Raw genomic sequence first — 25,931 nt, 5'->3', positions numbered from 1 at the left:
CACTAAGCCAAAGAGTAATGTTTAGAGTGGTGCCTCGCATCACTAAGCCAAGGTATAGTGGTTAGAGTGCTAGACTTGAGAGGAAAGACACAGGTTCAAAACTTTCCTCAGCCATCATTACCTTGGATCAACAATACATCTCAGTCCAACCTAATTCTTAGAATTGTTAATGAGAATACAATTGGAGCGAACCTTGTGGTCCTTGGAGGGAGGCTGGGATCAAAACATGAGAAACACATCATCAGTTCTGGTCTCCTTTATAACTGTCTCTGAAGCACATCCAGGCATTAATTGAGGTTGCAATTCTCTGCATATCAGAGAGATCTTGCAAGTATACAGAAGGGATGGATCTCTTTGCCACAACAGGTAATGCCTGGATGTGCTTGAGAGACATTTCAAGAGAAGACCCAAACTGATGAGCTATTTCTCATTCTCTGTGTCTATCAGAGGGATCCAGGTATACAGGAGGGATCAAAATTCCCTAATTCTTTAGCTGAGGACTGTGGATCACTGATGATGCATGATGCACTATCACATGGCTTACAAAACCACAGTGAGCTACATCTCTAGGAATTGCTGGGAATTCTATGGTTTTATCATCAAGTTTCCAGTGACTCCTAGAGTACACTGTCACTTTTTTTTACCATAAATGATGAGACACTCAGAGTGGCAGCTGGCAACAGGAGCAAGGGGCAGTGAATCCCTACCCCAACTGGGGCTTGGCAGCCCTATCCAGGGAGCCCAGGGAAGTGTGATTTTATTACAGGGATTGAGAGCAGCACACTGACTTCAATAGAGCTGTGAACAAACTACACAATTGTTCTTTGGTGAATTGGGTCCAGGGAAGTGCACAGAACACTGTACATTCATTTCCAAAGGGATATAAATTCCACCTCCGGGCCATTTTGGCTCAGGGAAACGGTGTGGAAAAGAAAGCAGGAGCCCCACCCCATACTGCAGTTCTGAGCTAGACTAGGCTCCTACTGATTCTCCAGCTGTGGGGAAAGCGAGTTGGGTCTGGGAACCTGGCCTCAACTTGATCAAAAATGTCCAGTGTAGTTTAGCCCTCAGAAGAGTACACACTGCTTTGAATTGCACTGCTAGGTTCTAGGTTCTAGAGTATTTCCCCATTTTATGGTGTTTATCACTTAAAATCTAAGTGTACATTCTCCACTGGGGTTATTATTAGATCTCCTTTGCATATTTTTACCATTACATCTGACTGGCTTCCTCAAGTTACGATTGAAGATGATTGTGGTATGTGTGTGACTGGTACAACCACAGGAGTCAAACTGGGTATTTGCTACCCAATTGCCACCTGTGGGACTGTGTAGGATAACACAGGGGGGCATATTGGCTTCCACATGGCTGCCACATGTGAGTGCAGAAGGTTCTTAGGAGCAGTAGCTTATGTTAAGAATTCTTTCTACCATCAAAAGTTCAGTGTCCTCTAGAACAGACTTTGCTAGGGAGTAATATTCACAGGGAAGAAGTATCTTCTCAGTGCCTGCTACGAATGCAGCTGCAAAACCAATTCCCTTCTCAAGCAAATCGAAGCAAAGACAAATGATATACATATTCAAGATTCTGAAGCAAGCCTTTTTTTCACCATTTGAATGATGCCACAAATGATCACATAGTGCACATGCTATGGTAGAGGGAAGTTTAACTAGGAGGATTAGTCATTAAAATAACAGATTGAGCACAGTTAAATTCTGTGCCTGAAACGATATTATCTATCTCTCAGGCAGGGCTACATTTCAATAAGATGGTAAACAAGAAAAAGTTATTCATCTCTGTTTTATTGCTTGTAATCCTTTAAAAAGAAAAAGAAACCAACAATGACATTCTTACACAATTATTTTGCCTGAGAAAGAAAAGGAAAATATAAGAAGGCCATCTGAGAACATTTCTCAAATATCACCTTACAGAAGTAAAGTCAAATCCAGCTATGCAGGGGGTAACAGCATTTATTTACTTATTTACTTCATTTATACCCACCTTTCTCCTCAATGAAGACCCATTGTTCTCTTCGCCTCCATTTTATCCTCACAACAGCCTCCCAGCTTCTACTACCTACAAGAGCTTCAGGGGGTGCTTGAAGGCTTCCGAACCCCCTCCCTGCCGCCTCAATCTGAATCGCACCTATCGGAGCTCAATGGGAGTACGTTAGTTTGCGATTCGCTGAAAACTAGGAGTTCTCACCACTTCTGAGACTATGGCTGCTGCATCAGGACATCTGCCAGAGTTCGACCTCGCACACCCAGAACTGTGGGAAACCTCCTGCTCAACGCCTGTGGAATCGCCACCCTACGGCTGGTCCAGGGAATCATCACACCTAATACCTTCAAAGCGTCCATGTATGAGGATCTCCTAAAAGCGCTCACCGGCCATTGCGCACCACAGCCCACCAAGATGGCGTGCTGCATGGACTTCTTTTTGCACCAACAGAAGCCCAACGAAGTGGCCACTGACTTTGTTGCTGATCGGCCCTCCACTGTGGGTTACTGAACATTGACAAGACTGTGCTTGACCGGTTCATCATGGATATCCGAGAACTGAAGTTACACCACAAGCTCATGTCTATGTCATGAGGAGCTAACTCTGGTAACAGCACTACATGAGGCCACCGCCTTCAAAAAGGCCCAGAGGGACCTCCAGCTCTTCAGCGCGCACCAAGCCTCCATCCCATTAGCTTCCGATGCATCCAATGAGGAGGAGACACACCAGGTCTGCCGCCCGACACGCTGCGACCCACGTCTGTCCACAGCCCCTGCGCATCCAGCAAAGATGACTGTGCCATCTCTCTGTGCTAGCTGCGGGGATGACCATGAATGTCATTCCTACCTTTTCCGTGATGTGACCTGCTGGACCTGCAGCAAGACCGGCCACATCGCACATGCCTGCCGCTCCAAAGGCACCCGGAGATGCAGAGCGACACACCAAGAGTCCGTGGAGCTACACACCACCGTTGTCTGCCAGCACGAGGTACTGAACTTGCCCCGAGACACCCCCCATAAAATAAAAGTGACTGTGCTTATAGAATAATAATTGCACATAATATAAAAATACAAAAAATACAAAAAGGTCACCAAACAAACAGCAGACATACAATGAAGATACAAATAATCCCTTAGAAGTCATTTACTCACCACGCAAATTCTACATAGATGGAAGACTTCTGAAATTACTTCTGTGGCATATGTACAACCAGCAGGATGTATTTAAATCTTTATTGTACCAGGAAGCATTCTAGATCTTTCATTTACAGACTTTGCAACCAAAAGGTCTGAATCAGGAATTAGATCTTTCATGTTTTTTTGTGAAAGTTATGGCTATTTGGGTGGCTGCAGTGTGGCAGAACTTGAATGTTGTTAATTGGTGACACATGTTGTGGTTGTGGAGAGTTTAAATGACGAGAGTTTAAATGACGTGCTTGCAAAGTGGGTTTTGAGAAGACAGATATTAAAAAGAATTTAGAGAAATGCAAGTATCACTAATGGGCAGAATAGCAATTTTGAAAATGAATGTTTTACCACATATGCTGTTTTTATTTCAGATGCTGCCGATATACATTAAGCAAAATTTCTTTGATGAGTTGAATAAACTGACACAGCATTTTGCAAGATGCAAAACATAATGCTGGATTTGGAATACCAGACTGGAAGAATTATTATAGAGCAGCAAGTTTGGTTTGGCTGAGATAATGGATTCTACTTGAAGATCATAGGCTGCGGGCTCTAGAGGGACATGATTTAAAACTGGGATGGCACTCCTTTTTACGGTATGGTAAAGCTTCTGGACATAAATATTTTAAAAATCATTTGATAAGAAGAACATTATTGACAACATGGGAAAAGATTCGTCCATTGATATATACTAAAGTTCCAAGATGGGTGTCTCCAGTGGAAGCCTTTTCTCAACCAACTTTGACTTCAAAACAAGTAGTTATTAGATATGAAGAATTATTTGATGAAAATAACTTAAAATCTCAGGAAGAATTAAAGAAAAATGAAATGAACTGAGACTGGTGGACTAGAATGCAAGTGGAATCTAAATATAGTAAAGATAAACAGATGGATTCTATTCAGAACAATGTGCTTTCGAAAAATTATTATGTACTTCAAGACAGAAACTCATTAAGAAAATGTATGGTATGTTGATGCAACTGAAAATGCAGGACGAAATAGTTAAAGAATGTATGGTTAGATGGATGAAAAATGTGGGTCATAACATAGACCTCTCACAGTGGAGTAAAATATGGAAAGTGAATATTAAATTGACTAAATCTGTTGCATTCAAAGAAAACCTATATAAAATGTTTTATAGATGGTATCTAACCCCAGATAGGTTAGCTAAAATGTATAAAAATTTGAGTAATATATGTTGGAAATGTAATGGGTCATACTATTATATGTAATGGGTCATACTATCATTTGTGGCGGCCATGTAAAAAGGTTCATGAATTCTGGATTGAAGTGCATACTTTCTTACAGTCAATCTTGAATATCACAATACCTTTTAAGCCAGAAATATTTTTGTTAAATTGTTTACAAAATGAGTTATATAACAATCATAGATACTTTATTTTACATGCTATAACAGCTGCCAGAATCTTATTTACAATGGCATGGAGGACACTGAAGATACCAATGCTACGTGAGTTGATATTGAAGATTATGGAATGTGCTGAAATTGACAAGTTGACAAACATATTAAAAGAAAAAATGGAAGAAGAATTAATAAGACCCTGGAGGGCGTTTTATGACTGGTTAAAACTCATGTTCTGAGAAAACAAGATTAAGTGAAGAATAATAACAATGATAGATGTGAAATTGTAATGATAAAATATGCATGGAGACTACTAAACTGGAATTTTGTATATTTCTATACTTTTCTTTCCTTCCCCCTTTCCCCTCTCCCCTTTTCTTTATATAAACTAATACAATTCTTAAAATTAAAAAAAAACTTTTCCAGGGGAACACCTCCCTGGTTCACTTGAGAGTTGTCTAAAGGAATAATCCCCATAAACATTGGTGGAGATTCCCTAGTTACCCCCTCCTGCTCAGTCTTCTTTATGCTAATTCCCTCAACTAATTAGGAGACCACCCCTTGGGTAACAGTCATCTGGTTTGATGCCATCTTTTAAAAACATGTGGCCCATATACTTGATATCTTCTACCAGGAACTGTATCTTATCCTTTTTGAACTTTGCACCATTTTGTCATGCTCTCTGAAGAACAGGCTTTAAAATAGTGTCATGTTCCTCCTTGTCTGCTGCTGCGATGATCATGTCATCTGCAATAATATGGACAACTGGGATGTTACCACATTCATAATTTTTCTGCTGAAATACTTCACTTGCTGACCAGATACCAAAAGGGTGTCTGTATTTAACCTAAAGAAAAAAGTTGCCATCCAAGCCTTTGCTTTTAAGGACTGCTCAGCAAATTCCACATGAATAGCTGGACCAGACCCACATGAGGGGAGATTTGACATAGAACGAAGAAAAGAGGTTAAACAGGAGTCTAACTTGTCGTTCACCCTAGTAATAAATAAAGGAGCACCACAGAGTAATTGGGGAACCACTTTTGCATGACAAGCACGAATGGCAGCAGGTAAAAAGTTACTGCCTGTAGTCCGGAAAATTTTTAAGAGGGCAGATGCATGTATTGATGCCAGCTTCTTAGCAGTAGTAATGTGAGTTTTCCAGGACAAATTATAAGAAAAAAGCACACCCAAGTAACGAAAGGTGTTAACCTGTTCAATCGGCTGGCCGTTTATAAACCAGGAAAAACGACGAGTTGGTACACCTGTAGAAAAAACAACTACTTTGGTTTTGGAATAGTTTATGTCCAATAACTCCTGAGAGCAGTAAAATGCAAAAGAAAAGGGTGTCTGTTAGAGTGGTATCCTCCCCATGGGGTGTTAAAGGTACACACTTCAGTACACACTCCAGTTTTACCTGCCAATAGCCATCCTTTTCATCTAGGACAGTAAACAGCTTCTTTCCAGCCAAGTTTTTCCTGACATCTTTAACAGTGGAAATAGAGAAATGTTGCCTCAACACTGCCTTATTAAGATCACACGGAGTGGGCTTTGTAATTTTTGTGATAACGCTTTGTGCTTCCAGTTGGCAGATCGTGTTCTTCAATTTGTCCAAACCAGAGTAGGGAATCTTTCTACACCCATGGACAACAGGAGGGATTGTTGAGTCCAGAAAGATGTGATGAGTGCCAGGAAATTGAACCCAGCCTTCAAAAACATCCAAGTAGTGCCTAAAGAGGTCATCTCTTGGTCCAGCTAATATATGGGGTATCAGGTGGACTCACCTGAGGAGATCCAGAGTGATCCAGGCATCTCTTCCAAGCAATGGAGAATTCTCATTATCAATCACATAAATGGTCAGTTGGGCTTTACTGGAACCTGATCTGCAGTGAGCCACAATTGCCCCGATGGTTTCATGTGAGCACTTCCAAAAGTAACAAGCATGACTGGTGTTTGCATAATGTGCAGTTTTCCCATCAAAGCTTTAGTCACTGCAGCAAGGATGGTGTTTGCTTCAGCTCCATTGTCCAGTTTAAATGAGACTGGGAGACCTGCTATTGTTCTGTGCCGTGCCTTAGAGCGATCAAGAGTAGACAATAAGCCCATGCATGGCATTTTCATATTGTTTTCTAGCTCTACATGTTCTTCCTTCATTCTGCACACTTTAGCATTTGTAACAAGTAACTCCAAACTCTCGAGGCTTGTGTGTGTTTCCACATTTGTTGAAAATCTTCTGTAGTTTAGCAGGGGCAGGCATTTGTGGTGGGAGGTTTGCAGGAGGCTTGCACTCTTGTTGCAAGGAGCCGGAACAGTTTTGCTTTTGCCCCACAGCATGCTGTGTTGATTCTGCAGGTATAGCTCTGGCCTAGGCACTTGCAAGAGCCTTTGTTTTGCAGGTACTGATTGCCTGCTGGAGGGTAAGATTGGTAGGGCTGCCATTCCCCCAATAGAGGCAGGGATTTGCCCACTTTCGGGTCTCCAGATCCACTGACCTGGACTCGGCCAGTGCAGGGAACCCCAACCCCAAAGCACCCAGTTCACAGCAATGGGCCCAGTGCAATGACTTCACCATGTAGAGCATGTTGCAGGGGGGATGGTCAATCGTTTAAGGAAAAACCATTTTCCTTAAATGACAGGGCATCCCCTGCAATGTGCCATATGTGATAACGTCACTTCTGGGTGATGTCATTGCGGTGCACATGCTTCATGTTTGCGCCAAGGAGATCCCAGAGAAGGACCGGGACATTCCCCCCCACTGGCATCAAGGAAAGACCTGGCAACTCTAAAGATCGGGGTTTTTTCCTAGGCGTTTTTCCAGGAGTTTGCTATCAGTTATACTAAATACAATCTTGTTCCTTAACATGAGATTCTGAGAAGGACCAAACTCACAATGGTGTGCTTTTTGTCTAAGCTCACTGACAAAATCATCTACTCCAGCAGCCTCATTATATTGTAATTGACAGAACTGGTATCTTTCTGGGTTCACAGTAGGTTTGGAAAGCTGTTAAAACCTCTGCCAGAGTCTCGTTAGGGTCTGCAAACACACCTTGAAAATTATTGTAAACTTCAAGGGCTTTGTCTTCTATGCAGTGAAGCCAGACTGCAATTTTGTAATCCTCGGACTCTTTCAGCTTTGGTGACTGCAAGATACAGTTTCAGCTTTTGTTCCCATCTCCTCCAGTTCTCCCCTAAATTTCCCACAAAAAATAAGTCTGATGGAGGTTTGAAATGATCCATTGCCTTACAAGGGATGTAATCTGGAGCCTTCCTATTCAACGCTGGAGACCCAAAGAGATACAGGCTAACATCTGACACCACGTAATGTCCCCCTTTGGCTGTGGGTTCCCAGGTTAGGCTACTCATACAGGCATTCATTCTCAGGTCCATTCAGCAGCGACAAACTGGCTCAAAGCATCAGCCATTTATTTGCAAGGAAACAACTCCAACAAACAACAACTTCAGCTAACATATAAAACTGGAAACTGAAACAAGAGCTCCACCCAATAGGACTAAACCAAATCACACAGGTATTAGGGGAGGAGCAGACTGTTCCATTACATGCATACATGTATACAATAAATATATATCTGTGGGTTGCAAACATCTCAGTGACAACAAAACTACGGCACTTTCCACCAATATGGGATGTGACTATGCATAAAGTTGGTTGTACATATACTGTTTTCCAAGCAAGGTTCTTTCTCTAGGTACATTAGCCTACATGCACACATCAATGTGCATGACTGTACACCAATAACATGCCTTTAAAAACTGTCTCAATGGCACTGCTTTTTAGTAATGTGCAAGTCAGTGCTTGACAACACCAAATGATGCATGAATCAGAATACACACACACACAAGCATCTTGGACATGGAAAGTATAATCTAAATCAAAAGGTATTCTGTCGTCTCAAAAGGCATACAGAACACCCTCCTAGAACATCCTGCTCCAAATGAGGACAAGGCGGAGGGATGGTAGTTCTCTTCTTGCCATGTGGTGGAGGGGGTCAATATTGTGCTACATATTTATTGGCAGAGGAAGTCCCAGAAAGTTCATAGCCATAAACATTGGAAGGATCTGTGACCCACAGTTACAGTAAAGCCAACAGGAGCTTTGTTCCTGACATTAGTGGAGCCAAGATTTAAACCATTAATGCTAAAACTTCTGATAAATGTCTTCATCTGACAGCAGCATAAAAAGCCATATTTCTCCAACAATAAATAAGTCACTATTTCCTATTTTACTTTGGCCTTTTGCAATTAGTCAACATGAAGGCCTTAAAGTAAAACACTGGAGTTATGTGCTGCTACCAGAACCTTTCCTAAATACCCATGACTTACAGTCAATTCTCTTAAGCTACAAGCTGTGTGGCAGCTGCCTCTTGCATTGATTTTATCTCCTGATAGCACATTCAGAGACTGTCCAGGCCACTGGCACACAGGTGTGCACTGACTTCTAAGTGTTCCTTTGAGAATATAATGACCCATTTGCAGCAGCATGCTACAAGTCGATGTTCAATGAACTCTGTGGGTTGAAGTCAGTGCAAAAGGTGGATGCTCTTTGGCCAGCAGAGATGTGTGGGCACCTAATCATATTAAGGCCTAGTTTGTATGATTTTCACCCTCCTTTTTTGTGGGGTTCAGATCATGCACACTGGTCCTCAACAGGGCCACATCACACTACAGCCCACTTCACACCAGAGGCCACCAGTGCAGTCAAAAATAAAAGGAGGTGTCTCCATTCCATTACCACACATCTGCAGCACTAAAATGATGGCCTGGCCTAAGATATTCAGTAGAGTAAACAGGAGCAATGACATAACTGATTTTCATCCTGTCAATTGTTTCATACCATTCAGTTCCCACTCCTGTTCCTTGGTTCTCCAAATATATTAGAAATAATTATATGTATGTATGTGCTGCCAAGTTGCAACCAACTTATGCCAACCCCAGCAAGGGGCTTTCAAGGCAAGTGAGAAGCAAAGGTGGTTTCCCATTGGCTTCCTCTGCAGAGTCTTCCTTGGTGGTCCCCCATCTGAATACCAACTCTGCTTAGCCTCCCAGATCTTGTGAGATCAGGCTATACCATACCATTCCCCATCTCTAGAAATAATTAGTATTACTGAAATTAAGTTACATTTAAAAACAGCAGCAACAGAACTTCTCTCAACTTGAAAACAAGCTGATACATGCACCCAGATTCAATTCTTTGGTGAGATTTTTAGAAAATCTGGATCCCAGCTGCACAATTTTGCCCACAAAGGACACAACGAGAAACTTTGTAAAAAGCTCACAATAATTTTCAGTCAGTCTATAGCTGCGGTCATACACACTAAATAATCTACTTTCAATGCATTTTCCAACTGGATTTTGCCAGTTCACACAGTAAAAATCCAGTTTGAAAGTGGATTGAAAGTGGATTATTTAGTTTGTGTTACTCAGCCTATATATCCTAGTTCTTAGAATTTCATGAAGAGAAGATCCATTGGGAGGAAAACACATGAGCACATGAAATATTTCAGGTATTTTGGGGGGGGGGTTAGGGGGGAACATAAGCAAGTAGATCCACTTACTTTGGTTCTGATGATGAGAGGCAATGGAAGTAGCAGAAGGGGAGTGAAAAGAATGAGAAGAAATCGACGGTAGGCTAAAAGCAGTCTCAGAAGCTTCATTGTTATGGGTTGGTGTCTTGGCTTGTCTGTAGAAATAGGAACCATAAAAATTAGACTGGACCTTAAGTAGATGTCTCTGATTAATATTTCTCCAAACTATCACCTTTAGCCTCTGCAACAGAGGCTTCAGTCAAGCTAAGTTAAAAATAAATCTTGCCCTTTATTGTTTTAGTGTCTTCTTTAACACTAGAGATAAGAGTGAAGCAACTGAAGAATCTGTAGTTTCCCACCTTCTAAGATAAAAGGGTTTTATTCTCACTGCACTGGCTTATCATTCATAGTTTTGTTTTGTTTTTTTACACTGGAATAAGGTCTAGAAACCCTGGACCAGCAGGATATTCTGAAGGAATAGCATTGTTGAAAAGATTTTTCTCCTGTGTTAGAAGATACTGACTAAAAAGAGTGTTTTGATTGGATAGTGCAGTTCATGCATACCAATGATAGATGAAGGGTTGCTATGAGGTGATTTTTGGATCAGTTGTAGATAAACATGCACGTACAAGAATCACCATTTGCTTCCACACAAAACAGAAAGCAATAGAAAGCTTCCAAAAACAAGATGGCACTTGCCTATCTGTGGAAATCACCATTAGACAAACTAAATACAAAGTAATTTTAATAAAACAATATTTGGTTAGAAAGGTGGTTATACACAAAAAAGTGGCACCGTGCTTTTATAGCAATATGTATATAGCAATTTTTTTAAAAGAAAGAAAATGAAATCACTGAGTTCTGGGGCAGAGAGAGGGGCATGGTTTCTGTCAGGTCTCCCAATTAAGACACTCTCCACAACACACTTAAGCAGTTGTAGTTTATTGAGATATACTTATTTCTGGAAACTTGCTCTTTGTCAGAACTGAAAAACCACGAGCAAAATTCACAATTATAGGCAAAGCAATTAACACCCCACATCTCATGCATACGTCAGCATCCAGCCCCTAAGTCCCTATGGTAACCCTGACAGATATACGGTGTCTTATCTAGTCTAGTATGGCAGAATAGTCTCCAAGGTCAGCTCTCATGGGAACTAGTGATGGGGCACAGCTTAAAGAAATGGTTATGGCTGCTAGAAGCATTCACTCTCAACACCCCATGCACTCCCCTCAGGAATTTCCTCCCCCCAATATTATGGCAAGCAGTGAAGTGAATTGCAAAGAACTGAAACTAAGCTTGACAGTCTCTCTGCAATGACAAAAGTCCAGTAATTGAAAAGTGGATTGGAGGTCGGTGGGAATGGGCAGAACAAATAAAAACAAAAGAAACTTTACACACAAAGAAAAAGACGACTCAACAATGTCAAAAAACATTGGAGTAAAAATGGTCCCAAAAGAAATGGGGGAAAATCAAGAAAAAAGCAAGTCAAATTCTAAAGGGACAAGAAAACATGAGAAAATCAGGTGATAAACCAAAGCAATAGGGGACCAGAGCTCAGGAAAAGTACTGTGCAGAAAAACCCTTAATTTGGTCCTTTGCAGTGCCCAAAATTAAGCCTGAATATAAGAATTTCTTTCTTCTAAGCTGGGATCAGACAAACAGCCTCTGTTTAAATGTGTGATCTCAAAGTACAGAGGGAAATGAACTGAAACTCATAACTCCTCAAAAGTGTCCCATGGGGATAGTATCCCATACCTCAAAGGTGTAGTTTAGTCTAACTGTTTATGAGAGGTTTTCTTGGATGATACTGTAGGGGATACCAAGGGTACAAATGATTTTCGATTGATTATTGTTAATTTCCAGGAAACCTTTGGGAGAAATTCTTTGGGACTCTCCTGAAGAATTAACAATCAGTTTGAGTTGTAAAGAACACAGGTGTTTTAAATCAAACTTAATTGACATGTTCCAGCCTTTGCTTCAAAGAAAAAATTGGGAGCTAACTGCAGGTGTTTCCGCCCGGTTAGCTTAGCCAATTTTCAATTAGGACCCATCATAGGTGGAGATTTATGAGAACCTTCCTACTTCAGAGAATAACTTCAGAAGTTTATTTCAACTTCTGATTTTCAGTAATTTTAAATGAAGGAACATCAAAGAGGCTTCTCTTTCCTCGAGTTTGGAATACTCTAACATATTAATATTGAACTATTGGAATCTGTAAGAAATATCTCTATATAATTGCCTTTTGTAGATTATTATTCTAAATAGAAAATACTCTGTTTGTTTGTATAGACACTTACACGAACTGCTCAACCACTCTTGCAGTTAGGACGTTTTTCCTGATATTTAGCCGGTAATGACTCCCTTGTAATTTCCACCCATTAGATCTAGTCTTGCAATCTGGAGCAAGAGAGAATAGATCCGCTCCATCTTCTACATGACAGTCTTCAAATACTTGAAGACTGCAATCATGTCCCCTCTAAGCCTTCTCTTTCCCAGACTAAACATACCCAACTCTTTCAGCCTTTCCTCGAAAGACTTGGATTCAAACCCTCTCACCATCCTGGTTGCCCTCTTCTGGACACGCTCGAGCTTGTTAACATCCTTCCTAAAATGTGGTGCCCAAAACTGGACACAGTACTCCAGGTGAGGCCTGACCATAGCAGAATAGAGCGGAACTACCACCTCCCGTGATCTGGACATTGTATCCAATGTCTCCAATAAATTGGAATCATTATGTGGTAAAAAAACAAATTAACATGGTTTCACTTATAAAGAAAAGAAGCAACACATGTTCATGCTTATTCAGTATTTTATAGTATTCCCATCCTGTGCAGATTCTGGAAAGACAAAGAACCACATTTCTCTGAGCAGCAAGCAGTTCCAGTGGTAGTGCTTAACCTAACAGTTTCCCTTTGGAAGAGAGAGCACTAGAGTTGCCAACAAGCCTGGAGAAAAATGTCCTGTCCCTTTAAAAGAGGCTTAATGTATGGAAATAGGCATGCAGGTAAATAACATAAGAACATAAGAACATAAGAACATAAGAGATGCCAGTGTTGGATCAGGCCAAAGGCCCATCCAGTCCAACACTCTGTGTCACACAGTGGCCAGAAATACCAGTGCCATCAGGAGGTCCAGCAGTGGGGCCAGGACATTAGAAGCCCTCCCACTGTTGACCCCCCCCCCAAGCACCAAGAAGACAGAGCATCACTTGCCCCAGAGCCCCTAGCTATACCTTGTGGCTAATAGCCACTGATGGACCTCTGCTCCATATGCTTATCTAATTCCCTTTTGAAGCCGTCCATGCTTGTAGCACCCACCACTTCCTGTGGCAGTGAATTCCATGTGTTAATCACTCTTTGGGTGAAGAAGTACTTCCTTTTATCCGTTCTAACCCGACCGCTCTGCAGTTTCATGGAGTGCCCACGAGTTCTTGTATTGTGAGAAAGGGAGAAAAGTACCTCTTTCTTTACCTGCTCTTTCCCATGCATAATCTTATAAACCTCGATCATGTCACCCCTCAGTCGTCTTTTCTCCAAGCTAAAGAGCCCTAAGCGCTTTAACCTTTCCTCATAGGGAAAGTGTTCCAACCCTTTTATCATTCGAGTTGCCCTTTTCTGCACTTTTTCCAAAGCTATAATATCCTTTTTAAGGTGTGGTGCCCAGAACTGCACACAGTATTCCAAATGAGGTCTCACCATTGATTTATATAGGGGCATTATTATATTGGCTGATCTGTTTTCAATACCCTTCCTAATAATCCCCAGCATAGCATTGGCCTTCTTTATTGCAGTCACACACTGTCTCGACATTTTCAGTGAGTTATCCACTACAACTCCAAGATCTCTCTCTTGCTCAGTCTCTGCCAGTTCAGACCCCATCAATGTGTATTTATATTTAGGATTTTTGGCTCCAATGTGCATCACCTTGCACTTGGCCACATTGAACCCCATTTGCCATGTTGACGCCCACTCGCCCATCCTTGACAGATCCCCTTGGAGTGCCTCACAATCCTCACTGGTTTTCACCACCCTGAACAACTTTGTATCATCCGCAAATTTAGCCACTTCACTGCTTACTCCCATCTCCAAATCATTAATGAACAAGTTAAAAAGCAGTGGACCAAGTACTGATCCCTGCGGTACCCCACTGCTTACCACCCTCCACTGAGAAAATTGCCCACCTACACTCACTCTCTGTTTTCTATGAACTAGCCAGTTTTTGATCCATAAAAGGACTTGTCCTTCTATCCCATGATTTTTGAGCTTACTTAGGAGCCTTTGATGAGGAACTTTATCAAAAGCTTTCTGGAAGTCAAGGTAAATAATATCTATTGGATCCCCCTTGTCCACATGTTTGTTCACCCCCTCAAAGAACACTAACAGGTTAGTGAGACAAGATCTTCCCTTACAGAAACCGTGCTGAGTCTGCCTCAATAGGTTTTGTTCATCTATGTGCCTACTAATTCTTTCCTTAATAATGGTTTCCACCAATTTACCCGGTATCGACGTCAGACTGACTGGCCTGTAATTTCCCGGATCTCCTCTGGAACCCTTTTTAAAGATGGGAGTGACATTAGCTACCTTCCAATCCTCAGGAATGGAGGCAGATTTTAAGGAAAGATTACATATCTTTGTCAGGAGATCTACAAGTTCACATTTGAGTTCTTTCAGAACTCTCGGATGTATGCCATCTGGGCCTGGTGATTTTTCAGTTTTTAAGTTGTCTATCAGTTTTAGGACCTCCTCTCTCGTCACCTCAATCTGACTCAGGTCTTTCAACACCCCTCCTGAAATCAGTGGTTCTGGAGTGGGCAAGCACTTCTCATCTTCCACAGTGAAGACGGAGGCAAAAAATGCATTTAGCTTCTCAGCCATTTCCCTATCATCCTTCAATACTCCTTTTACCCCTTGGTCGTCCAAGGGCCCCACTGCCTCCCTGGCTGGTTTCCTGTTTCTAATGTATTTGAAGAAAGTTTTATTGTTGGTTTTTACGTTTTTTGCTATATGCTCCTCATATTCCCTTTTTGCCTGCCTGACCTCAGACTTGCATTTTATTTGCCATAGCCTGTGTTCCGTTTTATCAGCCTCACTGTGACTAGCTTTCCACTGCTTAAAGGAATTCTTTTTACTTTTTACAGCCTCCATTACTCTGTTTGTTAACCATGCAGGCTTTTTCCTATACCTGTTTGTGCCTTTCCTAACCTGCGGAATATATATTTTTTGAGCTTCTAGGATCGTAGTTTTAAATAGATCCCAAGCTTCCCCAATTGTTTTGACCCTTTCTACTTTTCCTTTCAGTTTCCTCCCCACGTGTCCCCTCATATCAGAGAAATTACCCCTTTTAAAGTTAAAAATGGTTGTGTGAGTCTTTTTGGCCAATTCTCTATTTGTACAAATGATGAACTCAACAACATTATGATCACTGTTTCCAAGCGGTGCAATCACTTTTACATCTCTCACCAGGTCTTGAGTGTTACTTAGGACCAAATCAAGGATCGCCTCTCCCCTGGTAGGTTCCGTGACCATCTGCTCCATAGCACAGTCATTTAGAGTGTCTAGAAACTCAATCTCTTTTTCCCGGCTAGAACACATATTGACCCAATCAATGTGTGGGTAGTTAAAATCACCTATTATTACACAGTGTTTTTGTCTAGTTGCTATCTTTAAGGCATTCATCATTTTATAATCCTCCTCTATCTTTTGATCTGGTGGGCGATAACAAACTCCCAGTGTTAAGTTTCCTTTTGGCCCCCCTATTTCAACCCATAGAACTTCCAGAAGCGAATCCAATTCACTTAGCCTCTCAATCTTTCTAGACTTTATACCCTCTCTGACATACAGAGCTACCCCACCTCCAACCCTTCCCCCCCTATCCTTCCGATATAATATATAACCGGGAATCACTGTGTCCCACTGATTTTCCTCATCCCACCAAGTTTCAGAAATACCCACAATGTCTATTTTTCCCTCCGACACCAAGCACTCCAACTCCCCGATTTTACCTCGGACACTTCTAGCATTTGTATAGAAACAGCTGTAATTTCCCTTACAAGTTAAGCCTGCATCCTTCCTCTTGCTATCTCGAGTCGTTGTCCGGCAGTCCATGTCACCAGCCATGGCCTCTGTGGACAATTTCAATCCACCTCCCTGTAGAAAAGCAACCGGTACCCCCTCACCTCTCTCAGATGAGCCAACCCGAACCAGAGACTTTTCATCTCCTGTCGGCTTTCCCCCAATATTCAGTTTAAAAGCTGCTCTGCCACCTTTTTGATTTTAAGTGCCAGCAGCCTGGTTCCTTCTCGGGACAAGTGGAGACCGTCTCGCCTGTACAGCTCCCTCTTGTTCCAAAAAGTATCCCAGTGCCTAACAAACCTGAACCCTTCCCCCCTACACCATCGTCTCATCCACGCATTGAGACTCCTGATCTCTGCCTGTCTCTCCGGCCCTGCGCGTGGAACAGGTAACACTTCTGAGAAGGCTACCTTGGAGGTCCTGGACCTAAGTTTCCTGCCCAGCATCCTAAATTTCTCCTCCAGGACCTCACGACTGCATTTCCCCACATCGTTGGTGCCGACATGCACCACGACCACTGGCTCCTCCCCAGCACTATCTACCAGCCTATCTAAAACACGCGTAATGTCCGCTACCTTCGCACCAGGCAGGCAAGTCACCATACGGTCAGTACGCGGGTTCGCCACCCAGCTGTCTACCTGCCTAAGGATCGAATCACCCACTACCAAGAGCCCCCCTCCCACCCTGCCCAGGGATGGTTCCTTGGTGCAAAAGGATAACCGCTCACCAGCTGGGGAAGAGGTCCCTTCTGAGGGCACATTCCCCTTATCCTCAGCACGGTGCCCTGTTTCCCCTAGACCCTCATGCTCCCTGACAGCAGCGGGGCTGCCAGATCCAGAGTGGGACGTAGCTAACAAGTCCCCGAGAGTCTTTTCTGTGCGCCTAGCTGACTGTCTCTGCTTCTCCAGGTCAGCCACCTTGGCCTCAAGGGAGCACACACGTTCCCTGAGAACCAGGAGCTCCTTGCACCGAGGACACACCCAAGACTTCTGCCCAGTGGGCAGATAGTCATACATGTGACACTCCGTACAAAACACTGGATAGCCCCCAACCCCCTGCTGGCATTCTGGCTTCATAATTCTTTTAAAATAAGTAAATGTAATCCCCCTTTTAAATCCCTTTGTATTTATGTGTTTTTTTCTTGTCAAAGTCAAATTACTTTATGGGGAAAACAAGGAGCCTAGGGTTTTCACTTTCTGCCTCTTCTTGGGCGTCTCACAGAGCCCCTAGTCCAAGAGTCCCTGGGCTAAGAGCCACGGGCAAAGAGCCCTTTAGCTCGCCCTTCGGCTCGTGCCAGAGGCTCGTGCCTCTGTCAAGGAGCTTTCTTAAATACTCACCCTTCTGTCTCCTGCTCCTGTTCCTGCTCAGAGCTCAGCTGGGTCTCCTCTGCCTCTGGCCAGGTGTTTCCTTAAATAGAGGCCTCCCCCAGCAGAGTGCTGGCAGCAGCTATTCAAATGCACCCAGGCACTCAATCACATGCAAAACAATGCCCCTTCCTTTTCCTCTCAATTGCAGTCAATCACAGTCAAACAATGCCCTTTCCTCTCTCAAGCAGCCAGGAATCTGCAAAAACTCCAAGCGCTTCCACACACTCCCAGACCAGTTCTCCCACCAAAATCCTCAGCTGGATCCTCTCCGCTGAAAGCAAATAAAAAACCACTCACCCCTCTGTCTCCTGCTCCTGTTCCTGCTCAGAGCTCAGCTCAAGCTTGAACTTGATAAATAACAACCCATTCTATTAAAGAGACAGAGTTTTTTTCTCTAGGTAGTTGGCAACCCTAGAGCCACTTATGCATTTTTGTAGCATTTGCTTTATTACAACTACTAGGAATAAGGCCCATTGTGGAAATAAATACAATGAGCTCTAGAAACAGGCTCTGGGAGAGTGCCAAGGCTTTGGGCACTCAACATCAATGTGCCGTGGTGACCTCAGCAGGGTATAATGACACAGAGTCCACCATTTTCTCCAGAGGAACTGATCTCTGCTACCTGAAGAGCAGTTGTAATTTTGAGTGATCTCCAGCCCTCACCTGGAGATTGGCAACAATTGTTACCAAGGAGGAAATGGCTAGTTTGGAGGGTGGAGTCTATGGCATTATACCTGTCTGAGGTCCCATCCTCCTCAAACCTCACCGTCTCCAGGCTCCACCCCTCAAATCTCCATGAATTTCCCAACCTGGAGTTGGCAACCCAATCTCCTTCCCAGCCAAGCATCAGTCTGCCATTACCTGCCCCTCTGATTTCAGCTTTGCGTCTCCTCCCCCCTCCCTCCTGGTGATCAGCTGTAATTCTGAGTGATTTCCACCCCTCTCCTGAGATTGGTAACAGTGGTTCCCTGGGAGGAAATGGCTGGTTGGGAGGGTGGAGTACCTGTCTGAGATCCTACCCCTCCTCAAACCTCACCCTCTCCATGCTCCACCCCTCAAAACTCCAGGAATTTCCCAACCTTGAATTGGCAACTCTATCTTCTTCCCAGCCAAGCATCAACCTGCCATTATCTGCCCCTGATTTCAGCTTTCCATCTCCTCCTCCCTCCCACCTGGAGATCAGTTGTAATTCTGAGTGATCTCCACCCCTCACCTGAACAGTGGTTCCCCGGGAGGGAATGGCTGGTTGGGAGGATGGAGTCTATGGCATTGTACCTGTCTGAGGTCCCACCCCTGCTCAAAACTCACCCTCTCCAGGTTCCATTCCTCAAATCTCCAGAAATTTTCCACGTGGTGTTGGCAACCCTATCTCCTTTCCAGCCAATCATCAACCTACCTTTATTTCCCCCTCACTCTTCAGCTTTCCATCTCCCACCTGCAGCCTCTACAGTGCTCTGAAATCCTGACTTCCACATCACTTTGGCTGTCATGGGGGCCCATCTCAGCAGGGTATAAGGACACAGAGTCCACGATGTTCTCCAGGGGAACTGATCTCTGCCATCTGGAGAGCAGTTGTAATTCTGAGTGATCTCTAGCCCTCACCTGGAGATTGGCAACAATGGTTTCTCAGAAGGAAAAGTAGTATTTCTCTGCAATGGGGACCAAAGCAGCTTACATCATTCTCCTCTCCCCCTTTTGATTTGCACAACAACCCTGTGAGGTAGGTTAGGCTAAAAGTCTGTGACTGGACCCCCTCTGCTTCTACAACAAGAACCTGGATCTAGCAGATCCTGCTCTGAAGCACTGACTGCTATGCCTATGGTAGCCAACCTCCAGGTGGCACCTGAAGATCACTAGGTATCACAACTGAACTCCAGACCACAGATCTCCCCCCCCCCGAGAAAATAACTGCTTTGGAAGGTGAGCTTTATGGCATTCTGTTCAGCTGAGGCCTCTCCCGTCCCCAAACCCTGGCTTCCATAGACTCTACCAGAAAATCTCCAGGAATCTCCCAACCTGGAGCTGGCAACCCTAGTCAGGACTGGCCCCAATGAATTCCTCACAAAGGCCACAAAGGGTTTCCTTCCTTTGTCTGAACCAAGCTTGAATGCCTACTGTGGCAAAATGGGCTCCAGTTTACAACTCAGCTGTTTGCTTCCCACCCTCGTCCCGTGGGTGTATCTCACACCTTAAGTTCATTGCCACCACTCATGGAATCGTCACTGCCTTTTTAGAGGGACAGTGAGACCCCTCTGGTTGAATCTCCCTATTTGGAGATGGAATCCCCAATCTTTGGGGGATCCCTGGAAAGTTGGCAACCCAAAGGTCTGGCCTTTCCTTGCTTCCATGGGCTACCCCCTCCCTTTGGTATTGTGCAGAGCGGAGGAGACTATGTGGTCAGAGCACAACACAGATTATTAGCCCAAATAAAAGAATTTATTTAACTATTTACACAGTTATAGAGCACACACACACTAAATGAATAAGGCAAAACTGTAGGAGTAAGCACACACCATGAACCAACGGGGCATAAATCAACAGGGGTTAAACGCAATCCACTTCCCAGATGTTGGGGTATGATCGTGCCCGGATAATCCGCCCACCATCTGTGCCTCTCCCGCGGCAACTTTGTCGTGTGACCGGGGCCCTAGATACTCAAGGTCCACTGAAAAGATACCCACAATGATTAAGATGCATTACAGTTCCCTTTATTTGAAGCACATTGATCAGAGAGCAAGCTCACAACACTAACAGTCAGTGAGAGAATAGGAGAATCCCACTCAACCTTGAGTCCAGGTTAGGATGAGAGTATGTAACTGGCCCAAGGTCAACCAGCAAGCTTCCAGATTCATTATTTTTATTTTAGAAACATTTATATCCTGCTTTTCAAGAAAATACATTGGATCCCAAGTCAGCTAACAGCGATATAACCAATGCAACAATAAAATCATTTTTTTAAAAAAAGCAATAAACAGTCCACAGTTAGGTTGCCAACTCTAGGATGGGAAATTCAACATATGTATAAAGAACTATCAAGTATTCACTGTACATGGATTGTACATGCATTCACTGTAACTTGTGAATGGGCTACTAAGGGGTTGGGATGAAGGAAGAAAATGTTTTAGAGACAGAACTGGTTCAGGCAGGGTAGAAAGGAACAGACAGAAGCAGCTCAGAAGGTTAAAGAGGATGAGGGTGAAATGAGAAAGTACAAAATGAGATTATAACATGTGTGAGGGCTTTTCTGTGAAATTTGGATTGTATGAGTGTTTTTCTGTGAAGCGTTGTTGATCTCTACTTGTCTATCCTGGTATTGGCACTAAATCTTTATTTGGTAGCAATAACAGCATGAGAGCAGAAACATAGGGGTTACCTCAGAGGTCGTTGTCAGCCACTGGCACAATGTACAACTGTGACCTCTGCAGAAGTGGTGTGCTCAGGGATTAACATTTGCCTCTGGTTTCACAAGACTAAGATAGTTGTATTTTTTTCCTGCTCAGGTTGAAACAGGCCAGGGGGGATTTTGACCAGGGAAAAGATGTGGGGAAGGGTACAGAAGAGTTATCTGCCCCTTCTCCAGCACTGTGGCCCCAGTCAGGTCCTTGTTTCACATGTGATTTATAGGGCCAAGTCACATGCCTGGAATCCTAGACACAGAAATAGAGTATGATAGGTGTCTTCAGTAGTTGTATTATAAACTGCAAGTGAAAGTCTCAGACTTAGTCAATAGGATGTGAAGAAAGCAATGGTGGATTCAGAAGTTATTGCTGTTGAGGAAGACCATCTTTGTTTTTTCATAGTTATTTATGAGTTCCATTTTCTAAATTTGCATGTTATATGAGATTAGGAAACTTGGATGGAAAGAGAGAGGTTAATATGTTAAGATTTAAATTATGTTTTTATCAGCATATTATCTGGTGTGCCCCACTGCCTCATGAATAATCTATTTTAATCCTAATAAAATTTACTCATGGAAAATGGAGTTAGTTTTACTAAGAAACCAACCCGAATGTACAACTAGAAGAAAATCATAGGGTTTTTTAAAGAGAAATCTGGACCTCTCAAATACTACATTGCATTTCTATGACATACTTGTTTGGTTTTTCATTGACAACACTAGCAAAAGGACTAGGACTGACAGTAAGAGATATTCAACAGTGGAATCAGCTACCTAGGGAGGTGGTGAGGTCCCTCACACTGGCAGTCTTTAAGCAGTGGCTGGACAAACACTTGTCAGGGATGCTCTAGGCTGATCCTGCATTGAGCACAGGGATGGACTAGATGGCCTGTATGGCCCCTTCCAACTCCATGATTCTATTATTCTATATCAGTATTCAAAAATCTATAAAAAGAATATCTTGGTAACTTTAGATGAAACAGATGATGAAAACCAAGAGACATCGTACATTTCCTGGGTTACATGTCTATGTTGCCACTTGCCGGGAAATCATTCCTTCCACATAATCAAACATGTTCTACATTTCTATCTAAAAATCCTTTATCAGCTAAATTCAGAACACCAGTCCTTAAAATTGTTACCATTAGGGATTCTTAAAGGTTCTTCTTTTAAGCCCTTTATGGCCAAAATACCAAATCCCATATGTATCTCCTCCTCATAGAAATTAGTGAGTTAAGGGCTACTGCTGTAAAATTAGTGGCCAAGATGGCTTTTTTTCTAATAGAGCCCGCAGAAGATGGAATGGAACCATCTCTTATAAGAAATCCACTACATTAGATGAAGATGACCCTGACCCAATGAAGATGACCTTGAAAACGTTTTTAAAAATTAAGATTAGCTTTTGACTGCTGAATTACATATGCCCACCCGAGCTACAATTACTAGCAGAAGTCATTTCCCAATCTGTCTCTTCCTACTCTCCATTTAGATTTCGCTCTGCCCTTGTGTAAATTGGCCTTATGATTCCTTATTTTTGTGTCATTTTTTGTTCCCTTCCACCAAGTCACCCCCATTTAAATACAGTCCATATAAATTGTTAGCAAATACTGTACAAAATGCATGCATTATACAAACAAACCCACATAATAAGCTACAAAAAGTAGGGAGGGAAAATATTTATAAATACATATAAAAAGAAACAGAATAGGGACCATTTGGTCATCTCCAGCAGTTTCTGCTTGCCATTGCAGTCTGAAGCACTTAGGCTCCAGTCACACGGGCCGGAAAACGTGGGGGAAGCGTGGCTGTTTGCCCTGGGGCAAAATAACGTGTGGTTGCGCGAGCAGAAGTCCCGTGGAGGTCCTGTGGTTAGGGGGGAGGTGCCGATCACAGGACAATCCTGCAGCACTGCAAAGAAGCGGGGCCGCGGGGCAAACGGGGTTGTGTGTGTTTTTTTAAAAAAACCTAAAGTGTGCACATGCTCCGTTGGGTGCTTGTGCGCATCCGTGGAGACTTGGGGGAAAAAAACCTTTTTGTGAGGGGATATGGGTGGGCGCCGGAACTACCACTGGAAACGCGATGAGACGTCCACCCATGCCCCGTGGTTTCCGAAAACTAGTACCTCGGAGATACTAGTTTTTTACAGCTCATCTTCTGAGTGAAGCCTCGGGTGAGCCACGGGAGCTCTACGCTTCCCAGATGTGGCGGTGAGATCGCGCCCGGAAAATCCACCTATCTTCCGTCTCTCTAGCGTGCCTAATGCTCCGTGTGACCGCAGCCTTAGACTGTCTTTACTCTATATTGGTTACTTGTTTAACTGATTTTATTATGACTGCTGTTGATGGTCATATTGTTGCTCCTTGCCTTGGGAGTACTATATTGAAGGTTATACTGAAATGTTTCTAAACAAAATTACAGTAGGTCTTCTGCTACCAACCAAGGCCCAGTGATAATTCTTTCAAAAGTTGTTTAGTGCCAGTTTGGAGTAGTGGTTAAGTGTGTGGGAGAACCAGATTTGATTCCCCACTCTTCCATTTGCACCTGCTGGATGACCTTGGGCAAGCCATAGTTCTGGCACAGCTTTTCTTGAAAAGAGCAGTTTCTGTCAGAGCTCTCTTCCTCTTATTCTTCTTTATACCCAGCACATCACGGCTGCCCTCCTCCATAGTTTGTGGGTCTACATAATGGTTCATCTGAGGCTGTGATGACACACACTAAATAATCCACTTTCAAACCACTTTCAGTACACTTTCCAACTGGATTCTACTGTATGAAGTGCCAAAATCCAGTTGGAAAGTGCATTGAAAGTGGATTATCTAGTGTGTGACTGCAGCCTGAGTTCTCTCAGCACATCACACAAACACACTTTTAGAGGATGGAAGCCTTCAGAGACAGTGGTAACCACTCAGCTTGGAACAAGTGTAAAGGAGGCTAGCTTCTGCATAGAGGGGAACAAATGTCTTCATGCTGGAGGTCTTGCATTTGTATAAGACCCAAGAGTCTTACTAGGACTATCGTAATTGGCATGAAAAGCTCATACAAGAGGTCAGCCTATGGAGATTATACTTTACCTCAGATATGGAGAGTAATGGTATCTCTGGAACAGGTAAGAAGGGGATAGAGAATGAAACTGAAATCTAAGTTGGCAGATATTTGCAGTTAGTAGAGATAGGAGAAAAAAGTAATGAACACATGAACCTGCCTTATACTGAATCAGACTCTTGGTCTATCAAAGTCAGTATTGGTCCTTTCTGCACTTGGATCTCATCCCTGGTTATATTAGAGGTCATGGTAGACTACCTTGCATTTATCCCTGGTTATAACAGCATCCGTTTATCTCAGGACAAATGTGGGGTGAAACCAGGGTGACTTCAATGTAATCTGGAAACAAAAAATACTCTTGAGATAATTACAGGGGTGAACTCGAGTGTAGTGTGGAATGTAAAAATACCCTGAGATAATGACAGCGGTGAACTCATGTGCAGAGTAGAATGTAAGTTCGAGGACAGGGTTGGACCAGGATTTAAGATCTAGTGAGGAAAGGACCATTGTCTATTCAGACAGGCAGTAGCTCTCAAAGGTCTCAGGCAAAGGTGTTTCACATCACCTACTGCCAGATCTTTTAACTGGAGAAACTGGAGATTGAACCTGGTACTTTCTTCATGCCGAGCAGATGCTCTACCACTGAGCCATGCCCCCCCCCCCACTAAATCCTCTTCTGTCCACCCACAATCCCACAAACGTCTTTCAGATATAGGTGGCTAGTACTTTCTAGCTCTGGTTATAATTTTTACAGACTGAAGCTCCTTGCTTGGAAGAGTTGCCTAGAAAGCAGCAAATCATCGACAGAGGAAGCTTTCCCCATTATTGCATCTTCACACCGAGAAAAGTTTCACCTATTGATTTATTTATAGAATGTATTAGTCACACTTTGCACTCTCTGGAATTGCTCAAAGTGACACACAACACACGGAACAGCACGTACAACATATTAAAAAGTGCAATCTGTTTCTGTATCTTGTATAGGTACAGAATGTCTCTCCATTTCGAAAGAAAGAAAGAAAGAAAGAAAGAAAGAAAGAAAGAAAGAAAGAAAGAAAGAAAGAAAGAAAGAAAGAAAGAAGCAACACTAAACTTTAGCTGTCTCTCATGTCAAGAAGTACCTATCTGTGATTCCTCCACTTGATTGTAGCTTAAGTGGGTTTAGCCAGCTGTGCATGAAGCACACTAAAGGGACATCAACATTCCATCAGCCAACATATCACCATGATGCGCAAGTATTTGTTAGATAAAAGCCTACCCCCAGCTTGACATTTAATAGCAGGAGGTTAGAATAGATAGACCCAGAATGTGCTGCTATATGTTACTCTGAAATTAATCACACTGTATATAAGCATGGGGCTGCAGTTCTATTTTTTTAGTTAGAACTGTTTCATGTTACGGATTTCCTAAATGCAAGTCATGTCCATGTAGGTAATAAGGTAACACTTAACGGCTTAATTGCCTGTTTAAACTATTTCCGGCAATCAAAAATCACATTAAAATGTGTGTACATGGTGATCCGTGGAACTAAATTCCTCAGCTTGCCCTGACAATCTACTTAGGAATGGTCCTGCAACGCAATCTAGAATCAACTTTGCTTTAGTCATCAAGCTCTGGAGCAGCCTGCCAGTTAATCCTGATTTTAATTACACTGGAAACATGCAACCTCTCTGACCTGGGTGCCTGGCTCTTTGCCAGTTATAGCTGCTGATGTAATTTTCTTTTGTACAGGTGAACTTACAATGCAGTTCATACCTTTAGAAGAAAATGTACTGCCATGAGCACAAAGCAGTAGGAAATGTTTAAAAAGTTATTTAATCTGATTAATAAACCTGTTCAATTGGTGTGGCCAACAAAATCATTTGCTCACGCTGCCAGAGCTTGTACTCTTCCAGACAAGTACAAGATTATTAAAAGGACTAGTATTTCGCTGCTAAGAGCAAAGCCCAACATTGCACAA

The 25,931-nt window shown here is 42.9% G+C and overlaps 1 protein-coding gene across 1 annotated transcript in view; it reads right to left on the bottom strand.

The window, feature by feature from the left end:
* Positions 1-25,931, bottom strand: part of SLC13A1 (solute carrier family 13 (sodium/sulfate symporter), member 1) — a 122,450-nt gene that overhangs the window by 65,599 nt on the left and 30,920 nt on the right. Inside the window, 1 exon segment of the mRNA XM_015418878.1 lies at positions 10,122-10,246. Coding sequence (XP_015274364.1) covers positions 10,122-10,220 — 99 coding nt within the window. The 5' untranslated portion in view covers positions 10,221-10,246.

The sequence above is a fragment of the Gekko japonicus genome, unplaced genomic scaffold, assembly GCF_001447785.1.
Source record: "Gekko japonicus isolate JY-2015 unplaced genomic scaffold, Gekko_japonicus_V1.1 scaffold1837, whole genome shotgun sequence".
Lineage (NCBI taxonomy): Eukaryota > Metazoa > Chordata > Lepidosauria > Squamata > Gekkonidae > Gekko > Gekko japonicus.
This window is presented reverse-complemented; position numbering and strand designations above follow the sequence as displayed.